Source organism: Rhinatrema bivittatum, chromosome 13 (genome assembly GCF_901001135.1).
Source record: "Rhinatrema bivittatum chromosome 13, aRhiBiv1.1, whole genome shotgun sequence".
Lineage (NCBI taxonomy): Eukaryota > Metazoa > Chordata > Amphibia > Gymnophiona > Rhinatrematidae > Rhinatrema > Rhinatrema bivittatum.
The window spans coordinates 65,125,464-65,146,891 of NC_042627.1; the positions used below are offsets into that span (position 1 = coordinate 65,125,464).

A 21,428-nucleotide genomic window follows, 5' to 3' on the forward strand; every position below is an offset into this window, starting at 1 on the left:
TAGATCCACCACTGTGTGTATATGCGGTGTATAAAAAAACTTTTAAATAAACAAACATCTTGGGCTAGCAAAGAATCCAGTTTTCTGCTGGACCAGTACAGCTACTAGAGATGTTCATCTAGACCAAGCAATAGTTCTAGAAATAAGTTGCTAAAACGTCTTCCTCTTGCACCCTCCTACAGGCTCATGGTCCCTCTGAAAGCAAGCCTGCAGCAGCTGACCTAGGTGATATATTCTCATTTATCACATCGTGTATCGGTTGCTTTCCCTGCAAGGTCTTCTGTAAGGATAGAAATCTTCCATGCAGGAGGATCACCCACCTGGGAAAGTTCAAAGACTTGATCCTTCAGCTTGGTGCCTTCTCCCTTAGATTCTAGGAGCTTTCTTTCATCTTGATGCTTGAAGGAAATGTAAACACCACATTATTAGAGCAGGGAAAGAGACGAAGAATGGACACCCAGTACTAAATGATCATGTAGTTAGGGATACTTTTCAGTATTTTTTACACTCATAACTTCACATGGTCAGTCGGGCCCTCATTACACCCTCATGTAGGCTAGATCACAGACAGGCCGATACAGTACAATGCGCTCCGACGGAGCGCACTGTTAACCTGTCCTTGGACGCGCGTTTTCCCTTACCCCTTATTCAGTAAGGGGAGGAAAACGCGCGTCCAACCCGTGGCACCTAATAGCGCCATCAACATGCAAATGCATGTTGATGGCGCTATTAGGTATGCACGCGGGATGCAGAAAGTAAAATGCGCAGCCAAGCCGCACATTTTACTTTCAGAAATTAGCGCAGACCCAAAGGCCGGCGCTAATTTCTTCCAGCACCGGGAAAGTGCACAGAAAAGCAGTAAAAACTGCTTTTCTGTGCACCCTCCGACTTAATATCATGGCGATATTAAGTCGAAGGTCTCGAAGAGTAAAAAAAAGTAAAAAAAAAAATAAATTTTGAATTCGGCCCGTGGCTGTCGGGTCAAAAACCGGACACTTAATTTTGCCTGCGTCCAGTTTCAGAGCCCGTGGCTGACAACGGGCTTGAGAACCGACGCCGGCAAAATTGAGCGTCGGCTGTCAAACCCGCTGACAGCCGCTGCTCCTGTCAAAAAGGAGGCGCTAGGGACGTGCTAGTGTCCCTAGCGCCTCCTTTTCCCCGGATCTACTGCCGGGCCTAATTTAAATACTGCATCGCGTGCACCAGCGAGTAGCCGGTGCGCGCGCTGGGAGAGCGGGCATTCGCCTGCTGTCCCGCAGACTTTACTGTATCGACCCGAGAGTTAATGTCTTGGCCTCGCCATCTGTTCTGGGTCATCATTCTTTTTCTCTCCTCTCCTGTCTTTTTCATATTGCATTCTCTATCGATGATATTACAGCAGTATCATCCAGCGAGTTAATACGGAGGCCAGCAAAGTCTTCAAGCTACACAATCATTGTAATCTTCCACCATAAATACTAGCTCAGTCTGACTCTATGTTAGCTTGAGAACTAGGAGGTAAACTAGGCTCTGAGGATCCTGAAGAGTCACTCGTGACGCTGAGCTCAGGATGAGTATTCATCGCTCTCTTCCAGGAAAGCAAAGCATCTGCTTCAACATCTCACTCTCTTCTTCCACACTCCGCTCACCTTTCTTACCTTATAGGAAAAGGAGTGACCTAGTGGTTAAAGCAAAAGGCTGACCACCAGGGAAACCAGAGTCCAAATCCCACTGTCCCCACTCAAGGCCCTTGCCAAGGGGTAGACAAGAAGGGATTCCTAGAACCACCCTTCTGATCCAGTCTGCAAATGTGGGAGCGTACAAGTCTGAAAGGAAAAAAGGGTGCAAAAGCAAGCCTTGCCCGGGGTGGCCAGTTGTCCATACTCATTTGTTGTGACCTAGGCCAAGTCACTTTATCTCCTGTTTTCTCAAGTATCTACCTAGATTGTAAGCTCTTTGTAGCAGGGATTTATTGTACTTGAATTACTAACAACGCTGTAAGCTGCCTTGGGCATTATTTGGAAAGACGGGTCAAACATCCAAATTATTTTTGTCCATTTCCCTTTCCATCCTTACTCTTTCAAATGTCCAATCTCTGCCCCGCCCTTGTTGCACTTCATTTTTTGCTGTTTCTATGTCCCATTGCCTCCAAGACAAGCTTCCTTCTCTTGCCCTTTCCTGGACACTGAATAACAAATGCGGATTAAAAATGAGATCCCACCTTCTTCAGCCTATCGACGAGGGCCTGCAGGTCCAGCACCTCAGCTTCGTGCCTCCTCTGCACCTCTGAGATGGCAGCTTCAAGTTTCTGCTGGTCCTAAGGAATGTTGAGGAATAAAAAAAAAAAAAATACTAAAAAAAACTGGTGACATTTTCAAATTGTCCTTAGGTTCTGTAACCCTCATACTTTTCACCAATTTTCAAAGTTAATGTGCACACATGGACTTTCACTTTGAAGCATGTTGCATTTGCATCTGCTTTTTCCGAGGAAGCCTCGCGTAGAGCTGAACATGCAATCTACACACGTATGTTTCCTCCCCCAACTTTTAGTCACATTAGGTGCAATTTTCAGACAGCTGATTTACACAGCTAAAATGCTTTCCCCCCCCCCATGCAAATGGCATTGAAAATCTCCCTCTACAAACATGACGGGGCAGTCAAGGGCAACTCAATGCAATTCAAGACATATCTAAAAAGGAGCCAGACTAGCTGTCTATCCTCCCGCTGTTTTCACCTCTTTCTGTCATCTTCTACCACTCCACTAGCTCTTCCCCATCAAATCTTGAAAACTTGTCTGCATTCTTTCCAGTGGTGCACAAGTCCCGCAATGAATATGCATGAGATCTATTTGCATCCAATGGAGGCACTGCATGCAGACAGATCTCCTGCATACTCATTGTAGAAATCCTAAAACCCCCAGTGCCTCAAGGACAGAGTTTGTGCACCACAGGAACAAAAAGTGCCTCCCATAGGCATTTTTGTTAGTTGTCATGCTTTTCTGTATAAACTTGAGGACTATTAAAAGTGCCTTCCTCAGACAATCCTGAGATCTCACTAATCTTGACAGCTTTCAAGTGCAAATATTTGTTAGGCAAATACAAGGTATTCTTTCTATCCAGCAACCTTTTGATTTTCTTTTAAACCAAGGTGATTTTTCCACTTTTTGGCTCAGTTTCAGAGGTTCTAGGAGACTTTTTTTGCAGTAAGCAGAGCTTCAAAGACTTTGTTTTGAAAATGCAACTATGGCACCGTCTAAGCAAGCCTCAAGTCCCAGAGGATTTCTGTGACATTTAACTGCACTCACATGTGGTTCCCTGCCACTGTGCAAACATGGTGGAACATACACAGTGTTAAAAAGAGTCAATCAGCTTTTAATTCCAGCTTCAGGATGGGCAACCAAAATGTTACATTCACCTTTCCAGCAGTAATTGCAAGGGGCAACAGCAAGTTTGTATGGGACAAGAACATATTGTCAGGCTAAGTTAGAAATATACAGTGGCTTGCAAAAGTATTCTACCCCCTAAAACGTCATACATGCATGTGGATTATAAATTACACACAGATTGTTCCAGAAAGTATGTTTATTGCAAACCAGCATGCTCTTAAAAGTAAATTTTCAAAGTCACAGTTCATTATTTCTCTGCATTTTTTGTAAAGTAAAATTAAAACCTGAAAAAAGTTGCTTGCATAAGTATTCAACCCCTGTGCTGTGGAAGCTCCAAGTTTATACAGATGAAAGATATTGCCCTAACAATTGGTTTACAAATGGCCTCTACCTGTTAATCATTAGAAAAGGTCAACTTTTCTGGATGAAAGACCCCCCTAATTCCAGTACCATTAGTTAGAGTGTGAATCTGAAGGAAAGTTGTGAAAATGAAGACGAAAGAGCATTCTAAGGAAATTAAAGATAACGTTATAGACACAAGAGAGGAAAAGGCTACAAAATAATATCAGTGTTTGACTATCCCAGTGTTCGATTGTGAGGAAATGAAAGCTGCATCCTACCACCCAGACACTGCCTAAACAAGGCTGTCACTCTAAACTCTGCATCAGAGCAAGGAGACTTGGGGGAAGACACAGAGAGGCCAGCAGTCACTTTGAGCTCCAGAGTTCAGTGGCTGAGACTGGGGTGGGGGGTGCACCAGACAGTCATATCCAGAGCTCTGCATACAACTGACCAGTATGGGATGGTGGCTAGAAAGAAGCCATTACTGATGAAAAGACACATCAAAGCACGTCTGGAGTTTGTCCGAAAATATCAGAGTGACCCAGCTAAAATGTGGGATATTATTTTGTGGTCAGATAAGACAAAAATGGAGCTTTTTGAACAAATTTTAAAATGCTATGTGTGACGCAAGCCTAACATAAGAACATAAGAAATTGTCATGTTGGGTCAGACCAAGGGTCCATCAAGCCCAGCATCCTGTTACCAACAGAGGCCAAACCAGGCCACAAGAACCTGGCAAGTACCCAAACACCAAGAAGATCCCATGCTACTGATGCAATTAATAGCAGTGGCTATTCCCTAAGTAAACTTGATTAATAGCAGTTAATGGACTTCTCCTCGAAGAACTTATCCAAACCTTTTTTGAACCCAGCTACACTAACTGCACTAACCACATCCTCTGGCAACAAATTCCAGAGCTTAATTGTGCGTTGAGTGAAAAAGAATTTTCTCTGATTAGTCTTAAATGTGCTACTTGCTAACTTCATGGAATGCCCCCTAGTCCTTCTATTATCCAAAAGTGTAAATAACCGATTCACATCTACTCGTTCAAGACCTCTCATGATCTTAAAGACATCTATCATATCCCCCACTCAGCCATCTCTTCTCCAAGCTGAACAGCCCTAACCTCTTCAGTCCTTCCTCATAGGGGAGCGGTTCCATCCCCTTCATCATTTTGGTTGCCCTTCTCTGTACCTTCTCCATCGCAACTATATCTTTTTTGAGATGTGGCAACCAGAATTGTACACAGTATTCAAGGTGCGGTCTCAGCATGGAGCGATACAAAGGCAATATGACATTTTCCGTTTTATTAACCATTCCCTTCCTAATAATTCCTAACACTGCCCATTCCTCAGCAAACCATCCCAACAGTAAAGTATGGGGGGTGACAACATCATGTTGTGGGAATACATTTCCTCAGCGGGGACTGGGCATCTTGTTAAAACTAAAGGACAGATGGATGGTGCAACATACAGGGGAACACTGCAAGGCAACCTGCTTCAGTCTGCTAAAAAAACTAAAACTTGGGAGAAAGGTCACCTTTCAGCAGGACAATGATCCTAAGCACAAGGCCAAAGCAACACAAGAGTGGCGGAACAACAAAAAGGTGAATGTTCTCCAATGGCCAAGTCAAAGTCCAGATCTCAGTCCAATCGAGAATCTGTGGCACTAATTGAAAATTGCAGTCCATAAGCATCATCCAACCAACCTAAACAACCTGGAGCAAATCTGCAAGGAAGAATGGGCAAAAAATCACTCCCAGTGTCCAAAGCTGGTAGAAACTTACCCAAAGACTTAAAGCTGTTATTGCAGCAAAAGGTGATTCTACCAAGTACTAGGCTGAAGGGGTTGCATTCTTATGCAAGCAGCAGTTTTCAGTTTCCAATTTTATTTTACAAAAAAAAGCAGAGAAATAATGAATTGTGACTTTGAAAATGTACTTTGAGAGCATTCTGGTTTGCAATACAAATAACTATCTGGAACAGTTTGAGATAAGTGTCATTCGTAATCCACACGCATCTGCTGACTTTTTAGGGGCAGAATACTTCTGCAAGCCACTGTATTTATATGCGGTATGTGTGCGCCTACATTTTATCTCCTAAGAGCTCGGCCTGTCAAGCCTGAACCCAAGCTAGCTTTAGCGATAAATCGCAATCACAAAAGCAGAATCTGCTGGTGCCATGCATACCTCTTCCCGGATTTTATGCTCCATCTTTGCCACGTGCTGTTGTAAGTCTTCTTCTAATTCTGCCATCTGTAGGGATGCCGTCTCCTCAGTCCTGAAGACGCCATCCCAGGGGCATGGACAAGAGAAGACAGGTTAGGTAAACTAGTCCCAGCTCTGTCGCCTGGGGTCACAACTTTCTGGCAAAGACCTGCATCATGTGATGCTGGCTTTTTATTAAGACTATGGCCTTCTTTTATCAGGAGTTAACTCCAATTTTATGTTCCGGAGAAATGGGCCCTTTTGTGTTTCCCTCTTAAAGAGGTCCAGGGTTTTGTTTTGTTTTTTCTTTTTCTTTTGCTATTGCTGATGGGCACATGGGATGAGTAAAGAAGGTGAGTTGAATGCCAGTCTCTCTCATGCATATTCATTCTGAATAATGAATATCCTGAAAACCTGACTGGTCAGGTGAGTCCCCTGTTCTGATGCCTCCCTCCTCCTCACAATGTTACATCTAATAGCAGAAGAGCAGCTGGCAAAAGCAATCGGAGCTGGTGCAGTTCCCTGCAGCCTTGGAAGAGGTGCGGTGCTAGTGCAGCGAAAGAGATAAAGACAAGTCATTCTACTCCTGTTTGGCCATCACCGACCTTTCAAACCCACTGACCCTGTGCCACACCGTGTCTTTAAACAAGCACCCAGGAATAGCTTTCAAAGCAGGACTGTGGCCGCGAGGGGAGTGGCGCAGACAGCGCGGTGGCCCGCAGCACATCTTCACGTGCAGATGGTACGTTGCCTAAGGTACGTATTTGAGATGGTCCTAGACTGAGCTGTCAGAGATGGCCAGTGGTGACAGAATGGTTATTTCACGCACTCGGCATAAGGGGTGTGTGTGTGTGTGTGAAGGCGTGGGAGCTCCCTGATCTTTCAGCACAGGGCACTACATTCTCGATCTGTGGCACTGCTGTGAAACGTGGAACAGCATGGCAATATCCTGCTTCTTTATAAGAGGGTCTTGGAGGTTTCTCCTTTCCCCAGAAAGCGTGAGTGTGAGTTCAGGATTTAGCCTCGGTGCTCTTAATAAAAGGCAGTGTAAAAGATAAAAGAAGGCCAAAGAAGAAAATGCTTCACCCAAACACTTGACGGGCTAAAATTCTTCAGAGGGATGGCCGTGCTAGTCTGGTGTGGCAAAAAAGACAGGGGTTGAGTGGCACCTTATAGACTAACCCTGACCTTCGGAGGGCAGAGTCCTTGAAAGCTCATGCTTCAATAAATTAGTTGAAGGACTAATCAGTGAATGGCAAGGAACGAGATCACAAATACGCAGAAAAAGCTAACTCTGTATTAAAAAAATAAATCTACCAGATTAGTACATTGGCTTGGAAGAGGAGGCTATAGGGAAATAGAGAGGCAGCAGCTGGAGTCCATTCACTGTTCCCACAGACTCTTTCCTTAGCTTGGCAGGAGTTGATCCCTCCCGTGTATCACATTCTCTGTCTTGTCAGGCTCCCCTCTGAAAGACTGGGGTCATTTCCATGGTTACCCACCGCCCTGGGAAAGCAGGGACAAGGTGACACTGATCAACAGGATTATCCTCTCTCTGTTACTCTCCTTTTGAATCCATCTCTCTCCACCTCTCTCCCACAGTGCAATAGCAGATGTTGGAGAGAGAGAGAGGCTGGTGCAAGTCTGTCCAAGCCCCCGATTCCCTAACTACCAGCTAGCCAGAGACCTTTGGTCATTCCTGGTTTTTGAAGATACGTCTAGCAGTGCATTGTGGGATTTGTAGTCTAGCTTTCTTCATTTGAAATTAGCAGTACCAGAGAGAGGGGTGTGTAAAGGCAGGGCTAGCCTAACTTCTCCCTGCAGAAAGTGGGTTGTTTGGTAGCCCTGAAGAGCGCGTCTAACCCTCTGACGTCCTGAAAACAAAAGAGCTTTTTTAGGGCGCCTGCTATAAAGTAAGGAGAGTTCCTCATTAAGGACATAGACATATGAAAGCACTGGGAATTGGGAAGGAAGCCACCAGCTGACCCCAGGTTATCAGGTACAGGCGAATCAATATAGGTTTTCCCCCAAATCTTTCATATTAAGAAACTCTCAGAATGCTTTGAAACAGGGAGTTGTGAAACAAACAAACCCCCGAGACAGTATGAAATCCCCCTGTTTCTGATCACTTGGTGCCCAGGCGCCTACCTTTTGAGGACGTGCTCCAGCTTCTCCGTGTTCAGCCTCTGGGCCCGAAAGTCCTGCATCATGTCCACCACGAGCCTCTCGTACTGCTGGAGCAGCCCGAAGTCGGAACCGGCGAGGATCTGCTGGTACATCTCGCAGAGCTGCTCCCGGCTCCTGCGGCAGGACGTGCAAGTCAGTAACAAAGGCGGCGCTGAGGTTTCTATTTCTTACCTTCCAGACTGCCCAGAAACTGCAGGTAAGAGGCATTACCAAGACATCAAAGGGAAAGGCACCGGATTACTGGTATAACTGGAAAGGAATGCGTGACGCGAAGAGATTCTGATTCATGGGGAGGGGGTTTATTTTATCTTACCCTATGCCTCACTTACCCCAAAATAGTTTTTAAAAAGCTACAAAAGGTTAAAAAAAAAAAAAAACCCAAATCATTCTCGCCACTCTAGTCTAATGCAGGGGATGGACTGCACGGAGAAACAAGTTTGGAAAGGGAGTGCTGCTTTTTGGAGTCCACGGACCTTCCAAATTCACTATTTAGTATGCAGACGGCCACCTGCACACATTGCCATAAAAAGGTTTAAACGGGGCTCTCCCAAACCTGTCCTGGGGACCCCCACAGCCAGTCAGGATATCCACAATGACTGTGGCATGAGACACATTTTCAAATACTGAGTCTCTATTATATGCAACTTTCATTGTGGATATCCTGCCTGGCTGCGGGGTCCCCAAGATAAGACCTGGAGGCCAAACTTCTGAGGAAAGGTAACCAGCATGAACAGTTTCACTACAGAGGTGGAGGCAGTATCCTTGGCTACAGCCGAAAGGTTTAAAGTAATCAGAGCTTTGGGGAATGTTTTGATTTCCTTCTGCTTGCAGAGCCAAGCCAGGGTTGGAACAGGGCCCCTTATCTGTGACTCATTGCCTAGTGAGCTCACCCTAACCCCAAGGTCCTGATTCTGGAGAGCACCTGGATTGCTGCAAATGCTTTGCACGACTCCCATCTGTTTGCAGTTCAGGTGGAGGCGCGCTGCTGAACTGAGTCAGTGTCACCCTTTCCTCGGCAACAACAAGAAAACTGCCCGGGCAGGCACCGCTCCGGCTCTCAGGGAAACCCTTAGGGCTAGCCTTGTACTAGAGAGAAAATTCATAGATGGGGGGCTGTCCCTAGGGGAGGGGCAAATGCCCCGGACAACTGCCCCGGATCCCATTGTGGGCTTTGTAGTCCTTCTTCCCCTTGAAATCAGTGCCTCAGGAACAAACAAATTCCAGGTAGAGCTAAGGGAATCTACTTTTAGAATGCATGCATGGGCATCTGGATCAAAAACAGAATACCCCTGTTAGAATCCACCTGCACCGGCACCCCTCCCCTGCCCCGTAAGTCCTGAAACCTTGATGGGAATAGGACACCAAACAGAGCCGTTATTAGGCGCACACACGTCTCGTGAGCCTTTTCCCTTTTGGAAAGTAGACTAAAAAGAAGTCAGGAATGACCCAAAGTCTCACCCAGGAAACCGGATCACTCCGCAGCTCTGTAACCTAGGAGCAAATGCAGCATCAGCCTGACGATACTTAATATTCACAGGTGCATTCTCAAAGATCAAATGCATCAAACCCAGCCTTCCCCATGAGAGCGGAGCCTGTTTTCAAGAAACCGATGCTTAATGGGGCTAGGACATGGAATCTGTCCCTTTTTGTTTCCCAGTTCTGCATAATTTCTTTGTGGTAATCCAGAGAAAGCAAGGGAATCATGGGCAGCCTTATCCTGATTTAGCATGTTCCACAGTTTAAAAGGATTCCCAGACCAGAAAGACAGCAGCCAATCTCTGATTTAGTGTCTACAGAGTAAAACTAAACCTGTTTCCCACGGACAAAAATCAGGCCTGATGCAATATCCGCTCTGGAAAAAAGGTGCTTTCCTAACGTGCGCCCGTCCACTTCTCCCAGGTGCGCGATGCCGTAGGCAAATGAACTGCTGCGTTAAAAAGGAGGCGCTGGGGGAAACTGTGCATCCCTAGCGCCTCCTTGGCATCGAGCTCCCAGGAGAAGTGGCTGTGCGCGGGTTAGGAAAACGGACGCTCGTAAATTGAGCAAAATGTTTTCCTAACCTGTCCGCTGTCAAGACATTTGTTTTTTTATTTTATTTTTCAGGTTGCTGCTTTCTCTGGTTCTTCCCACTTAACAGCGCCACAATATCGTGTCAGAGGAACCCACAGAAAAGCGGTATTTTCTGCTTTTCAGTTCAGCTTTTGGGGCTCCTCAAACCTTAATGCCAGCTGCAGGCACGTTTTGGAGGCGCTGATCCTCTTATTGCATCCAGGGGTTATGGACGCGCATCCAAAACCCGCGTCCAGCTGCGGTATTGCATCAGCCTTGCAAATGGGAGAAAAACGTTGGGCTTCTTTGGATCTAGCGTCATAGTGGATAACACATTGAAATCGTCGGTGCAGTGTGCTGCGGCAGTCAAAAAAGCAAACAGAATGTTGGGAATTATTAGGAAGGGAATGGTGAATAAAACGGAAAATGTCATAATGCCTCTGTATCGCTCCATGGTGAGACCGCACCTTGAATACGGTGTACAATTCTGGTCACCGCATCTCAAAAAAGATATAGTTGTGATGGAGAAGGGCGACCAAGATGATAAAGGGAATGGAACAGCTCCCCTATGAGGAAAGACTAAAGAGGTTAGGACTTTTCAGCTTGGAGAAGAGACGGCTGAGGGGGGATATTATAGAGGTGTTTAAAATCATGAGAGGTCTAGAACGGGTAGATGTGAATCGGTTTTTTACTCTTTTGGATAATAGAAAGACTAGGGGGCACTCCATGAAGTTAGCATGGGGCACATTTAAAACTAATCGGAGAAAGTTCTTTTTCACTCAACGCACAATAAAGCTCTGGAATTTGTTGCCAAAGGATGTGGTTAGTGCAGTTAGTATAGCGGTGTTTAAAAAAGGATTGGATACGTTCTTGGAGAAGAAGTCCATTACCTGCTATTAAGTTGACTTAGATAATAACCAATGCTATTACTAGCAACGGTAGCATGGAATAGACTTAGTTTTTGGGTACTTGCCAAGTTCTTATGGCCTGGATTGGCCACTGTTGGAAACAGGATGCTGGGCTTGATGGACCCTTGGTCTGACCCAGTATGGCATGTTCTTATGTTCTTACAGTTTTGGTTGGTCAACTGAATTGCGCAGTTTCTCTTCTAAAGAGAATGCGGGGTCTGACTGGTGTGTGTGAAATGCCTGCTGCTCACGCCCATCACTGCACACTGCTCTCCTCAAACACACAAATTACTGTGACTGTGGCACTAAGGGCGGAGAACTATGATTTATGCATGCAAACACATTATGCATAAATCATGCTTGATAGCCAGAAGACACTATTTATCTCCACAGAATGTTTCCCATACAGAAAAGGTATTATGTGCAGAAATTGGGTTTTCTATGTCTTAAGCATGTCTTTGCACACTTTTTTTTAAACTCCAGATGTATTCATTTACTGCATCAGGAGTTATTTCTTAGAAATAAGAAACTGAATTTCAGTGCCCATTTTTAATGCATGGCTTCTTACATCAGTCCCTTAGGTGGCAACCTGCCTGAGAGAAGGACTCTGTTTCTGTAAATCGTTGTAAAAGTGCCCTGGTGTAGAGCTCTGTTTAAATATCAAATTAATAATGGGCTTACGCTCCTCGTGGGCCTTACCTGTGCACAAAACATGATTCAGGAGCATACACCAAGATTTCTGCATATTAAAGATGTGCACATGAAACATGAATTAGAAGCATAAGTTGGTTCATAACAAAACACATCATGTTCTATGCACAAATGGGAAGTCATGAACTCCAGCCCCACAGACTGCTAGAAACTTTACTCCACCTCTGACCAGGAGTTAAATATCCAAAGTTAAGAAAACCTAAGTAAAGCCAGTGCGTCCCTCTACACTGGGGACTAATAGCTAACCCTTTGATTAACATGGGATTTGCATGGAGGAGTGCTAAACTGTGCACACATTTTTACTCAGTGCATATTTTTTGTATGCAAAACTCCTTGCTATAGCGCAAGTACAGTTCTGCTGCATGTGCGCACAGCCCAGTGCACTTCAGCGTTTCCCTCATGCAATGAGATTTGTCCACAGTCTCAGACATCAAGTGGCAGAAGCAGAATCTGAATCCAAGCTTCCTAGATCCTACAGCACCAAACTACCCGTGTTCAGCATTATCTCAGCTGCCTGCCTTTCGGGCCGATTCAGTAAAATGTGCGGGAGAGCCAGCGCTCCGAGGCGAGTGCCCGCTGTTCCGACGCGCGCCCAGGCCACACTCCCGGGCGCGTGATTCTCTATGCAAATGAGGGCCCGTGGTAAAAAGGAGATGGCTGTCAGCGGGTTTGACAGCCGAGGCTTAATTTTACCGGTGTTGGTTGTCGAACCTGCTGATAGCCACGGGTTTGGAAAACGGACGCCGGCAAAATTGAGCATCCGTTTTCCAACCCACGGCTGCGGGCAGATTTTTTTTTTTTTTTTTTTTTTTTTTTGGGGATCTCCGACTTTATATCGCTATAATATTAAGTTGGAGGGTGTACAGAAAAGCAGTTTTTTCAGCTTTTCTGTACACTTGCCCGGTGCTGGCCGAAATTAATGCCCGCCTTTGGGCAGGCGTTAATTTCTGAGAGTAAAATGTGCGGCTTGGCTGCACATTTTACTTTCTGTATCGCGCGGGTCTAACTAATAGGCTCATCAACAGGCATTTGCTTGTTGAGGGCGCTATTAGTTTCCGGGGGGGGGAGGGGTGTCGGACGCGCGTTTTCCACGCGCTATTACCCCTTACTATATAAGGGGTAATAATAGCGCGTGGAAAACGCACGTCCAAACGGAAGCTAACGGTGCGCTCGGCCTGAGCGCACCGTATTGAATTGGCCTGTTTAAGAGCAGTTTTACCTGGCGCTCAGAGCAGGCTACAAACTGGAGCTCCAAGACTGATGCTGTAGTCAGTAAGCATGCCACTCTGGCGCTCTGCTTCGCCAAGGGCAAGGCCTGGTGGTTAGAGTACTAGGAGCCGGATTCACTAAAGCTTTTCTCCCATGCTTTCTCTATAGGCTATGGAGGAGTCTATAGACAAAGCATGGGAGAAGCCCTAAGACAGGAAAGCTGGAGTCATGTACTGGACTTTCCTTTCTGCCTCACCCGGTGGCTCACTTAACATTTGTGCGCTAAGTGAACTGGTGTACTTAAAGGCTTTTCTCATTTTGTGTCTATGGGGAATAAAAAGTTTCATTAGTATTTCTTTTTTTGTTTATTTATACTGCTCTTCCATTGTCTGAACCATCAAGAGCAGGTAATTACAACAATGAAAGCAAAATAATTTATAATTGCAATAATTAAACCTAAAATAAAAAGAAAATATACTTAAAACTTTATAAAATCAGAGAGAACATATGAAGAAAAATTGTCAAAAAAGCATGTTCAAACCACCTGGTCTCCAGCAATTTGCGACGTTTCAAGTAATTATAAAATGTCTAAGTAAATAAATATTTATGCCTTGTCTGCTTTAGCACTGGAATACTTAGTAACTTCTGCGATGATCGTAATTCCCGTGTAGTCATATAGGGAACAAGTAAATGTGCCAAATATTGAGGCCAGCCAGTATCCAACACCTTATGTACTAAAGAGAAGATTTTAAATTGATGTCTATATCTGAGAGGTAACCAGTGGAGTTTAGACCAAATTGGAGTCAATGATTAAACTTCTTGGCCCCAAAAAGCAATTTTGCTGCTGTGTTTTGCATCAACTGAAGACGCTTAAGCAGTTTCTCTCTACACCCCAGATAAAGAGACTTGCAATAGTCTAACAGGCCGATGCAATATGGATGTGCTAAAAATGAGCGTCCGTTTCCCTAACGCGCGCCCATCCACCTCACCTGGGCGCGCGATGCAGTATGCAAATGACCAGCCACGTTAAAAAGGACGCACTAGGGAAAATTGTGCGTTCCTGGTGTGTCCTTGGCATCGGGCGCCCAGGAGACGTGGCTGTGCGCACAGCCACGGGTTAGGAAAACGGACGTTCAATTAAAGAGCGTCCATTTTCTGAACCCGCACGCATCCATGGGCTAGGAAAAACGTTGATAGTAAATTGAGCATCCATTTTCCTAACCTGACTGCCATCAAGACTTTTTTTTTTCACGTTGCTGCTTTCTGTGGTTCCTTCAACTTAGTACTGTGACAGTATTAAGTCGGAGGAATCACAGAAAAGCAGTATATTTTCTGCTTTTCTGTTGATGGCTTGGGGCGCCTGGAGACTTAACACCAGCTCACAGCTTTTCTTTCAATGTAATATCTAATTTGGTGAAGAAATCTTAAGAAATGGAAATTCAACGTAAGCACTGAAAATATTTGATTAGTCAGAGACCGTCTATTGTCTACTACATCAGAATCTGTGTACCCATCTGATTTATCTTGCTCGGCACTTCATGCTCTGAATAGTGTATTCAGTACTCTGGCTCTAATCCAAAACTAGGAGTATGAAAAAAAGCAGGAAAGTTATGCATTTCAGCTGGTTTTTTAAAAGTTTGCAATGTCTTTATTACCTTGACCCCCAGTAGTGTCATGGAATTTTTTTGTTTTAAGTTTCTTTAAGTGAAAATGTGGCTGGAGCCCTAGGTAAGTAAATTATAAATGTAATTATCACCTAAGATCCTCAGGTAAGGAATAGTTCAGCTGGGCTCAGCCCGAGCTCAGGATGAAACTGAGGTGTTGATGTTCTAAATCTCTTAAAGAGAACTCAGACAGCGTCAGCTGCCTAGTGCCTGAGCTGGTTTGACCAGTCACAGGGATGAAATAATAAGGAGAGGAAAAGATGTTTTCTCAGTTTGTCTTCTGAGCAGCTCAGCAGTGGCAAGGCCATGGTGATGAACCCCATCTGTCAAGCAAGTTCTGCTTCTGTAACCAAACTCTGACAGCCTCCAGGCAAATGCTCCTTTTAGCCACAAATTCAGCTCGTCCATATTTGAACCTTTCCACTGTGCCAGAGTCATTGGTTGCTGGAAGGACCTTAGTAAGTCCCAAAGCTTGGATTACAGAACCCAGAAAATGACAGCAGATGGAGATCACAAGGCCCATCTTCTTTACCCAACTCCTGTGTTTGCTTTTAACTAATTTTATTTTTAGTAGGCTATTTCCTTTCTACTTTTCCTTGGGGTGTGACAGGCAGGGTTTGGTACAGCGTTTTGAACAGAGTGGGACCGGTCTTGCTTACTTTTACTAGATTTGAGCTTCTCAGTTAGCTTAGTTTATTAATGCGTTATTTATTTAATTGGGGTAGGAGAGGGAGATTTGTCCTGCCCTACTTCTCAGTGAAAGAGGGAGACTGGCCAGGGAAGTTTGAGATAATTATTATTATTATTATGTATTTATTATTGTATGTTATGCTGTTTTGTATTTACATTCTTTTTGTTATCTATGTATTGTATTTTGAATTCTTTTGATTGTAAGCTGCTTGAGGCAGTCTTTCTAAACTGGGATATTATTAAGCATAACATAGAAATACTTTTAGAAGTTGAATTAAGTGTGTGACATCTATCTATGGAAGGAGCTGAGGATTGCTAACTAGAATTAGGTAGCAGAATAGGAACATCTCAGTTTGAGTCTCTTCTCTTGAGGTTACAGAGAGAATTCAAGTGTCTTCACATTTTTCCACCTCAGCTTATGCTTACTAATTATAACAACATGGTTTCTCCTTCTTATTCCTTTTTACAAGATACAAGGGAGCAATGACCCTACAGTTAAAAGCATTCACTTCAGAGGTGTCTTCTTTCATGAGTTTCCTGCTGGTCCTATGAGCTTTCCCTTAACTGGCACCATGAACCTTCATTTGCAATTCTCTGGTGGGGTTTCCTTATTTTTATAACCCCCTCTCCCCTACTACTACAACTAAACATTTCTATAGCACTACATGACATACGCAGCACTGTACAAACACACAAAAAGTCAGTCAATGCTCATAGAGCTTACAATCTAATAAGACAAACATACAGAAAAGAAACTTGGGGTATTTCATAAGGTAGGATAATGGTTAAAGAAGTAAAAAAAGAAAAAGAAAATTAGTTAATGAGACTAAAAGCAAACAATTAGACCAAAGATTTAAAAGCAGCCTCAAAAAGGTGGGAAAAAAGAGGGAACATGACGCACCCATTCAGGAAGACTATTCCAGGCACACGGCTCAGCCAGGTGGAAAGCACAGAGTCGGGAATTGGAGACAGACTCAGACCAGCCTTCGTGGTGACCGCTTTCAGCCAGAGGCCACAAACCACAGCTCTCGTTGGAAGCCAGCTAATGTGGACCCTGTGTACAGTCACTAGAGGTTGCTGCTGAACAATGGCTGAGACTTCCTTCCCCCAGGGGATGTGAAAGTTGCCTTCAGTCCTGGCCAACCTGGGGGGATTAGAAACCTAACCCAGGAATCAAACCCAGGTCTGCCTACAAGACAGTGGGCAGTACTGTCGCTGAACTACTGGATAGGGTGACCAGATGGATCCAGATAGTCAAAAACAGACTGAGCCAGTCCTGGGTTTTTTTTATCTGTATTATATGGCATGTATGCAACAGGAATAAACCAGGTCTCTCCCTGATGATCTGGAGCCATCCGGCAACTCTATCACCAACCCAGCGCTGCTTGCATGTTTTTGCTGCTCATAGGTTTGTAATTATTGGTTTACATATAAAAAGTGAATTTTGAATATATAAAAGTGGAATACAGACACATAATTGGCAGCTGAATCTTTGCTTTCTGAAGGTTATTCTAGTGTGCACTCCAAGGCTGGCAGCTTCTTGCAGGCTGCACCTGGACAACCGCTCTTCCTCAGGTGCCAGTGCCTGCTTACCAGGTAGGGGCTGTGTTTGCAGAGCTGCACTGCTTCTGGGCACTCAACGCTGCGTCCTCCTCTTCCAGTGTAACGTGGTGCCCTCTGCCAAGTGATTAGGCGTGAAGAAGCAGCAGCAGCCGTCAACAGATGGCGGAGTCCATCTTGCTGGTGAGGAGCAACAAAGGCCGTCTGAGCCTGCTGGCACTGCGCAAGCCACTTTTAACCTTGGTATGCAGTTGTGCTCATTTTGTGCACTGTGAGATTAGCACCGCCAGCTCAGCAGCTTTAAAAATTCTCACGCAGTGCCAGGAGGCTCAGACTGTCTTTGGTTCCTGGTGCTAGTATATCAGCGGTGGCACCTGCTGCTTCTCCCCCCCTAGCTGGCAGCAGAGGGCGCCACGTTACACTGGGCAAAGAAGTGGACGAGGACAGGCTGCGTGGGTCCCACCTCTCTGCACCCTCCACTGGCCACTTGGAAAGTCGCTTGTCTCTGCCACATATTTTGGATACGTGGCATGACGCAGACAAAAGGCTGAATTCGCAGAGGTTTAAAACCTGTGCGCAGTCGAGGGTCCCCTTTTAGGCAAAGGCCATCACGTCACTGCAAGAATTTCCCTGAAATGTTCTTTGCCCAAACTGGACAATCTAAAAGCCTAAACTGAATTAGTCAAGTTTAGACATTGCTGTAGGAAGAAAATGGAGATCATGGTAACATATGATTCGTCCTAGATTTTTGAGTTTTTAGCTCCAAGTCAGCTGCCTAATTGCTGGAAACATAGCCTTATATCACCCGCCATCGCTGCACTTCCAAACCAGTCCATCCCTCCTACGTCACATGCCGTCTTCCCTTAAAGCTTCTCATGTTCTATTACTATTTATATTCCATTGGGTGGAGTGAAGCTTTCTGCCCCGCTCCAGAAAACCCAGGTCATTGTCATAAGCGAGAGGTGAGAAAACACAGCGGCTTGATTTAAAGATGATCAAATTATAAATGCTTCTGAAAGGTGCCTGACTGGTCAGCAGATAAGAGTTAGCCTTAGTGATTAGTGCTACAGCTTACAAGTTTCAAAAGATTAACCTTTTGTCTGCAAGAATATAAAGTGAAATCCATTCACGTTAGGGACCTGATTCGCTGCGGCTTTTCTCCCTTTCTGTGTCCATAGATAAATAGGCCTTGTTATATTTGAAGCAAGCACACCATTTACTTAAAAAAAAAAAAAGTTCCATAATAAAGATAGTTAAAAAGACATATATATTCTAGGCACAGGCCACATGATATATTTTCTGGTTCCTGGGCAGCTCATTGATCTTACTGTGCTTTGCTTTATCTAATGTTCATGTCCTCTCCTGCCTACTAAAAATAAAATTAGTTAAAAGCAAACACAGGAGTTGGGTAAAGAAGATGGAACTTGTGATCTCCATCTGCTGGGTTCTGTAAACTAATGAATGAACATATTCATTTACATTGCTGATAGTCTATAAAATAAATTAATACTCTGTGTGTTATTTGCAATACCAAGATGCTACTTACAAAATTAACTTCTCATATGACAAGTGAAAAACAGAGTCACAGAAAGTAACCATTGCTCTTTTCCCAGATATTAGTCACATGTAACCGAATAGTTGTCAGCAGGTAAGGACCAATTGGCCTATCCAGTCCACCCAGTTAAGCTCAGGGTCAGGCTTTAGCTCAGCTGACAGCCAAGCAAACTTGACCACAACATCTCATTCTTTATCCAAGTCAGTTTTGTTGTCTTTTCTCCTCTCAAATGTGAGGCTGGGTAGATGAGCACCTGAGTTCCCGTTCTCCAATGAGAGTTCTGACTTGAGGCAAAGACCAAACACATGAAATGGAATTACACTAACATCTGCCGGCCTGCTCACAACTACCCTGGATAAAGAGTCTTAACTGTCAAGCAGATAGAGCAATCCCTGAGATGGCTGTTGGTTTGAGGTGCTGCATGTTGCTTAGCTCTGCCAAGTGCACGCTTCACTTGCAGAACACATTCATAACAGCAGCCAGGCACAGTCACTTCATGTTGATACTAGCAAGTAAGGAGCACACAACCAGGCTGGAGCTGCTGGCCAAGGGTGCCTGCAGAGGGGGAAACCTGAGGCCAGAGCTAGTCACCGGTCCTGCTGTAAACCATGGCACGTGTCAGTCCTGGCTCCTTCTGCTATAGCTGTGAACATTCAGGGCATGTTCTTCCAGGGCACATGGAACTGGATGTAGCAGAAACTGATCCTTTCAGCCCACCAGTGTCATCAGCATTAATTAATTGGCACTATTACTTGTTTTCATTAAAAAAAAAAGGCTTAAAATTGAAACATCACAAACGAGCACATAAGAATTCATATAATTGTAAGACTTATAGATTAAGGCAAGGGCACATAAGGAAGGAAGAACACAATGAATAACGCAGGCACGCACGCACGCACGCACATGTAAATCTTCTGTTTACTTTAGGAACCAGGGCGCGTGCACTTATTGACGCGCACACACACTTAATGGAATGCATGCAGCTATTTGGATTGCACTCTTATCATTCAAGAGAGCAGCGCTTCATGTATTTATTTTATTTATTTATTTTATTTATTTTAACACTTTTCTATACCGGCATTCGTAGGACACATCATGTCGGTTTACAAGTAACTGAGAAAGGAAATTACACTGAACGGGGGAGGGGGGGTTAACTGGATGATATACAAAAGGTACAGGAGAAGAGAGTCAGCAAGGAGAGTTACAACTATTTGCATTCATATTAGGATTAGATATGCAAATGAACTAATAAACAATGTTAAGGGGCATGTGCACTTAAGAACTTAGCATATGAAACTTATTTACAGTATGACAGAGGCAAGTGCACGTATGGACAATTAAATGCTGGAGCAAGGGGGGGCTAGGGAGGGAGGGAGGGAGGTAAGAGGGGAAAAGGAGTGGGGGGTGGAGGGTGGAGGGAACAGGGTACATTAGAGTGAGAGTACTTTCAGGGGGAGGTTGATAGGGGGTGAGAGGGCGGGGTAGGGGGAGGAGGGGGGTGCAGGGATGTTAGGAGGGAGGGTACAGAGGTGGTAAAAAGGGAGGGAGCGGGGGGGGGGGTACTGGGATGGTATAGGGGAGGTCAGGGGGGAGGACTATAGGCTGAGCTGGGACTGAGGTCGTTGAAGGAGGACATTTTAAAAATGTTTATTCTGCTTAAACCGGTGCAAGCGCACTAAGCGGCTGCCGCTTAAAGCAAATATGTTTAAAATTCCGATTACAAAAACTCAAACAATATCATATAAACCTGATTATAGTAATGCGGCTCCTCTGATTTATTGTTCCTTGCCAGTACTTTGGGGTTACTGGCATGGGTATAACGCCTACCACAGACCAAGCTGCAGTGCCCCATTTGTGGAAATGCTCCTCCGTAGGTATGAGGGCAACGTCTGAGGGCACTGCGCATCTTTCCCCAGTGATCCAGGTGTGCATCGCTCACCCACACCCTTCACCGCTCTGGAGGCGCAGTTCTGCTCCTTTGTACCCCTCCTTCCAGAAGTACAAAGCTGAGTCACTCACTCACAGAGTGGGGGTGCTGGAGGCCTAGGAGGGGTTTCTGCCCTGCCCCCATCTCTCAGCAGTGTTGCCCATTTACCACTGGGACCTGGGAAGGGGAACTTATATCCCGCTCAGCGGGGGGGGGGGGGGCCCCCGCGGCTGGGACTCACCTGAGCAGGTGCTGCGCCTCCCCTCCCAGGCGCTCCTCGAACTCGTCCCAGGCCGCCGTGCGGGGCTGCGGGGAGAAGGCGGCCAGGTCCAGGGCCTCGGACACCTCTTCGAAGCGGGCCGAGAAGTCCTGGAAGTCGATGATGCCGTCCCGGTCCACGTCCAGCTTGTCGAAGAGCAGCCGCACCTGCGTGGGCCGCACGCTCAGCTCCCGGCACAGGGAGGCGAAGTCCTCGAACTCCACCAGCCCCGACTTGTTCACATCGCAGGCGGAGAAGAGGCGCCGCAGCTCGGGCCGGGGGAGCCCTTCGGAGCCCATCGGAACCGGCGGCAGCGATCCCCGGACTCGGACCGGACGCCCTGCCCTCCCGGCTCCTGTCAGGCTGGGACGGGGAGGGGGGAGGTCCTGCCGCCCCCGCCCTGTGCCGCCCCGCCCATCGCCGTCTCCTCCCTCCCTGCTTGGCTGCCCCCGTCCCAGGATTCCCCAGCGCAGCAGTGGGGGCGGGGGGAGATAAAAGCCCCGAGCGCCCGCGGTTAGCCCCGGCCGCCAGGTGATCTCCCCGCCGCCGGCCAGAGAGTGCGACCTCCCGCGGGACATCGCTTCTTATCCTCTGTCACCTCCTGGGTAAAGGAGGTGACAGATCCCTCTGCTTTTCGATGGCACCAAGAGACTTTGCAGCCAAAAGGATTTTTATTTTTTTTTTACCTAGCGCTGATTGCTTCCGAAAAATCACCGAAAAATTGTTTCTTTTTTTCCGAAGTATTATTTACAATTTTTACCAGCACTTTTTGAGATAAAAAGGAAGTCTTTGAATGA

General features: G+C 45.7%; 1 protein-coding gene across 1 annotated transcript in view; it reads right to left on the bottom strand.

Annotated features, from left to right (window-relative positions):
- LOC115075005 (ras and EF-hand domain-containing protein-like) overlaps positions 1–21,040 on the bottom strand; it is a 35,975-nt gene extending 14,935 nt beyond the window's left edge. The window contains exons 1-5 of the mRNA XM_029575074.1: positions 20,614–21,040; positions 8,061–8,213; positions 5,895–5,985; positions 2,201–2,296; positions 321–398 (exon numbers count right to left, since the gene is read on the bottom strand). Coding sequence (XP_029430934.1) covers positions 321–398; positions 2,201–2,296; positions 5,895–5,985; positions 8,061–8,213; positions 20,614–20,930 — 735 coding nt within the window. The 5' untranslated portion in view covers positions 20,931–21,040. The remainder of the gene's footprint in view (positions 1–320; positions 399–2,200; positions 2,297–5,894; positions 5,986–8,060; positions 8,214–20,613) is intronic.
- Between the last annotated feature and the right edge of the window lie 388 nt (positions 21,041–21,428).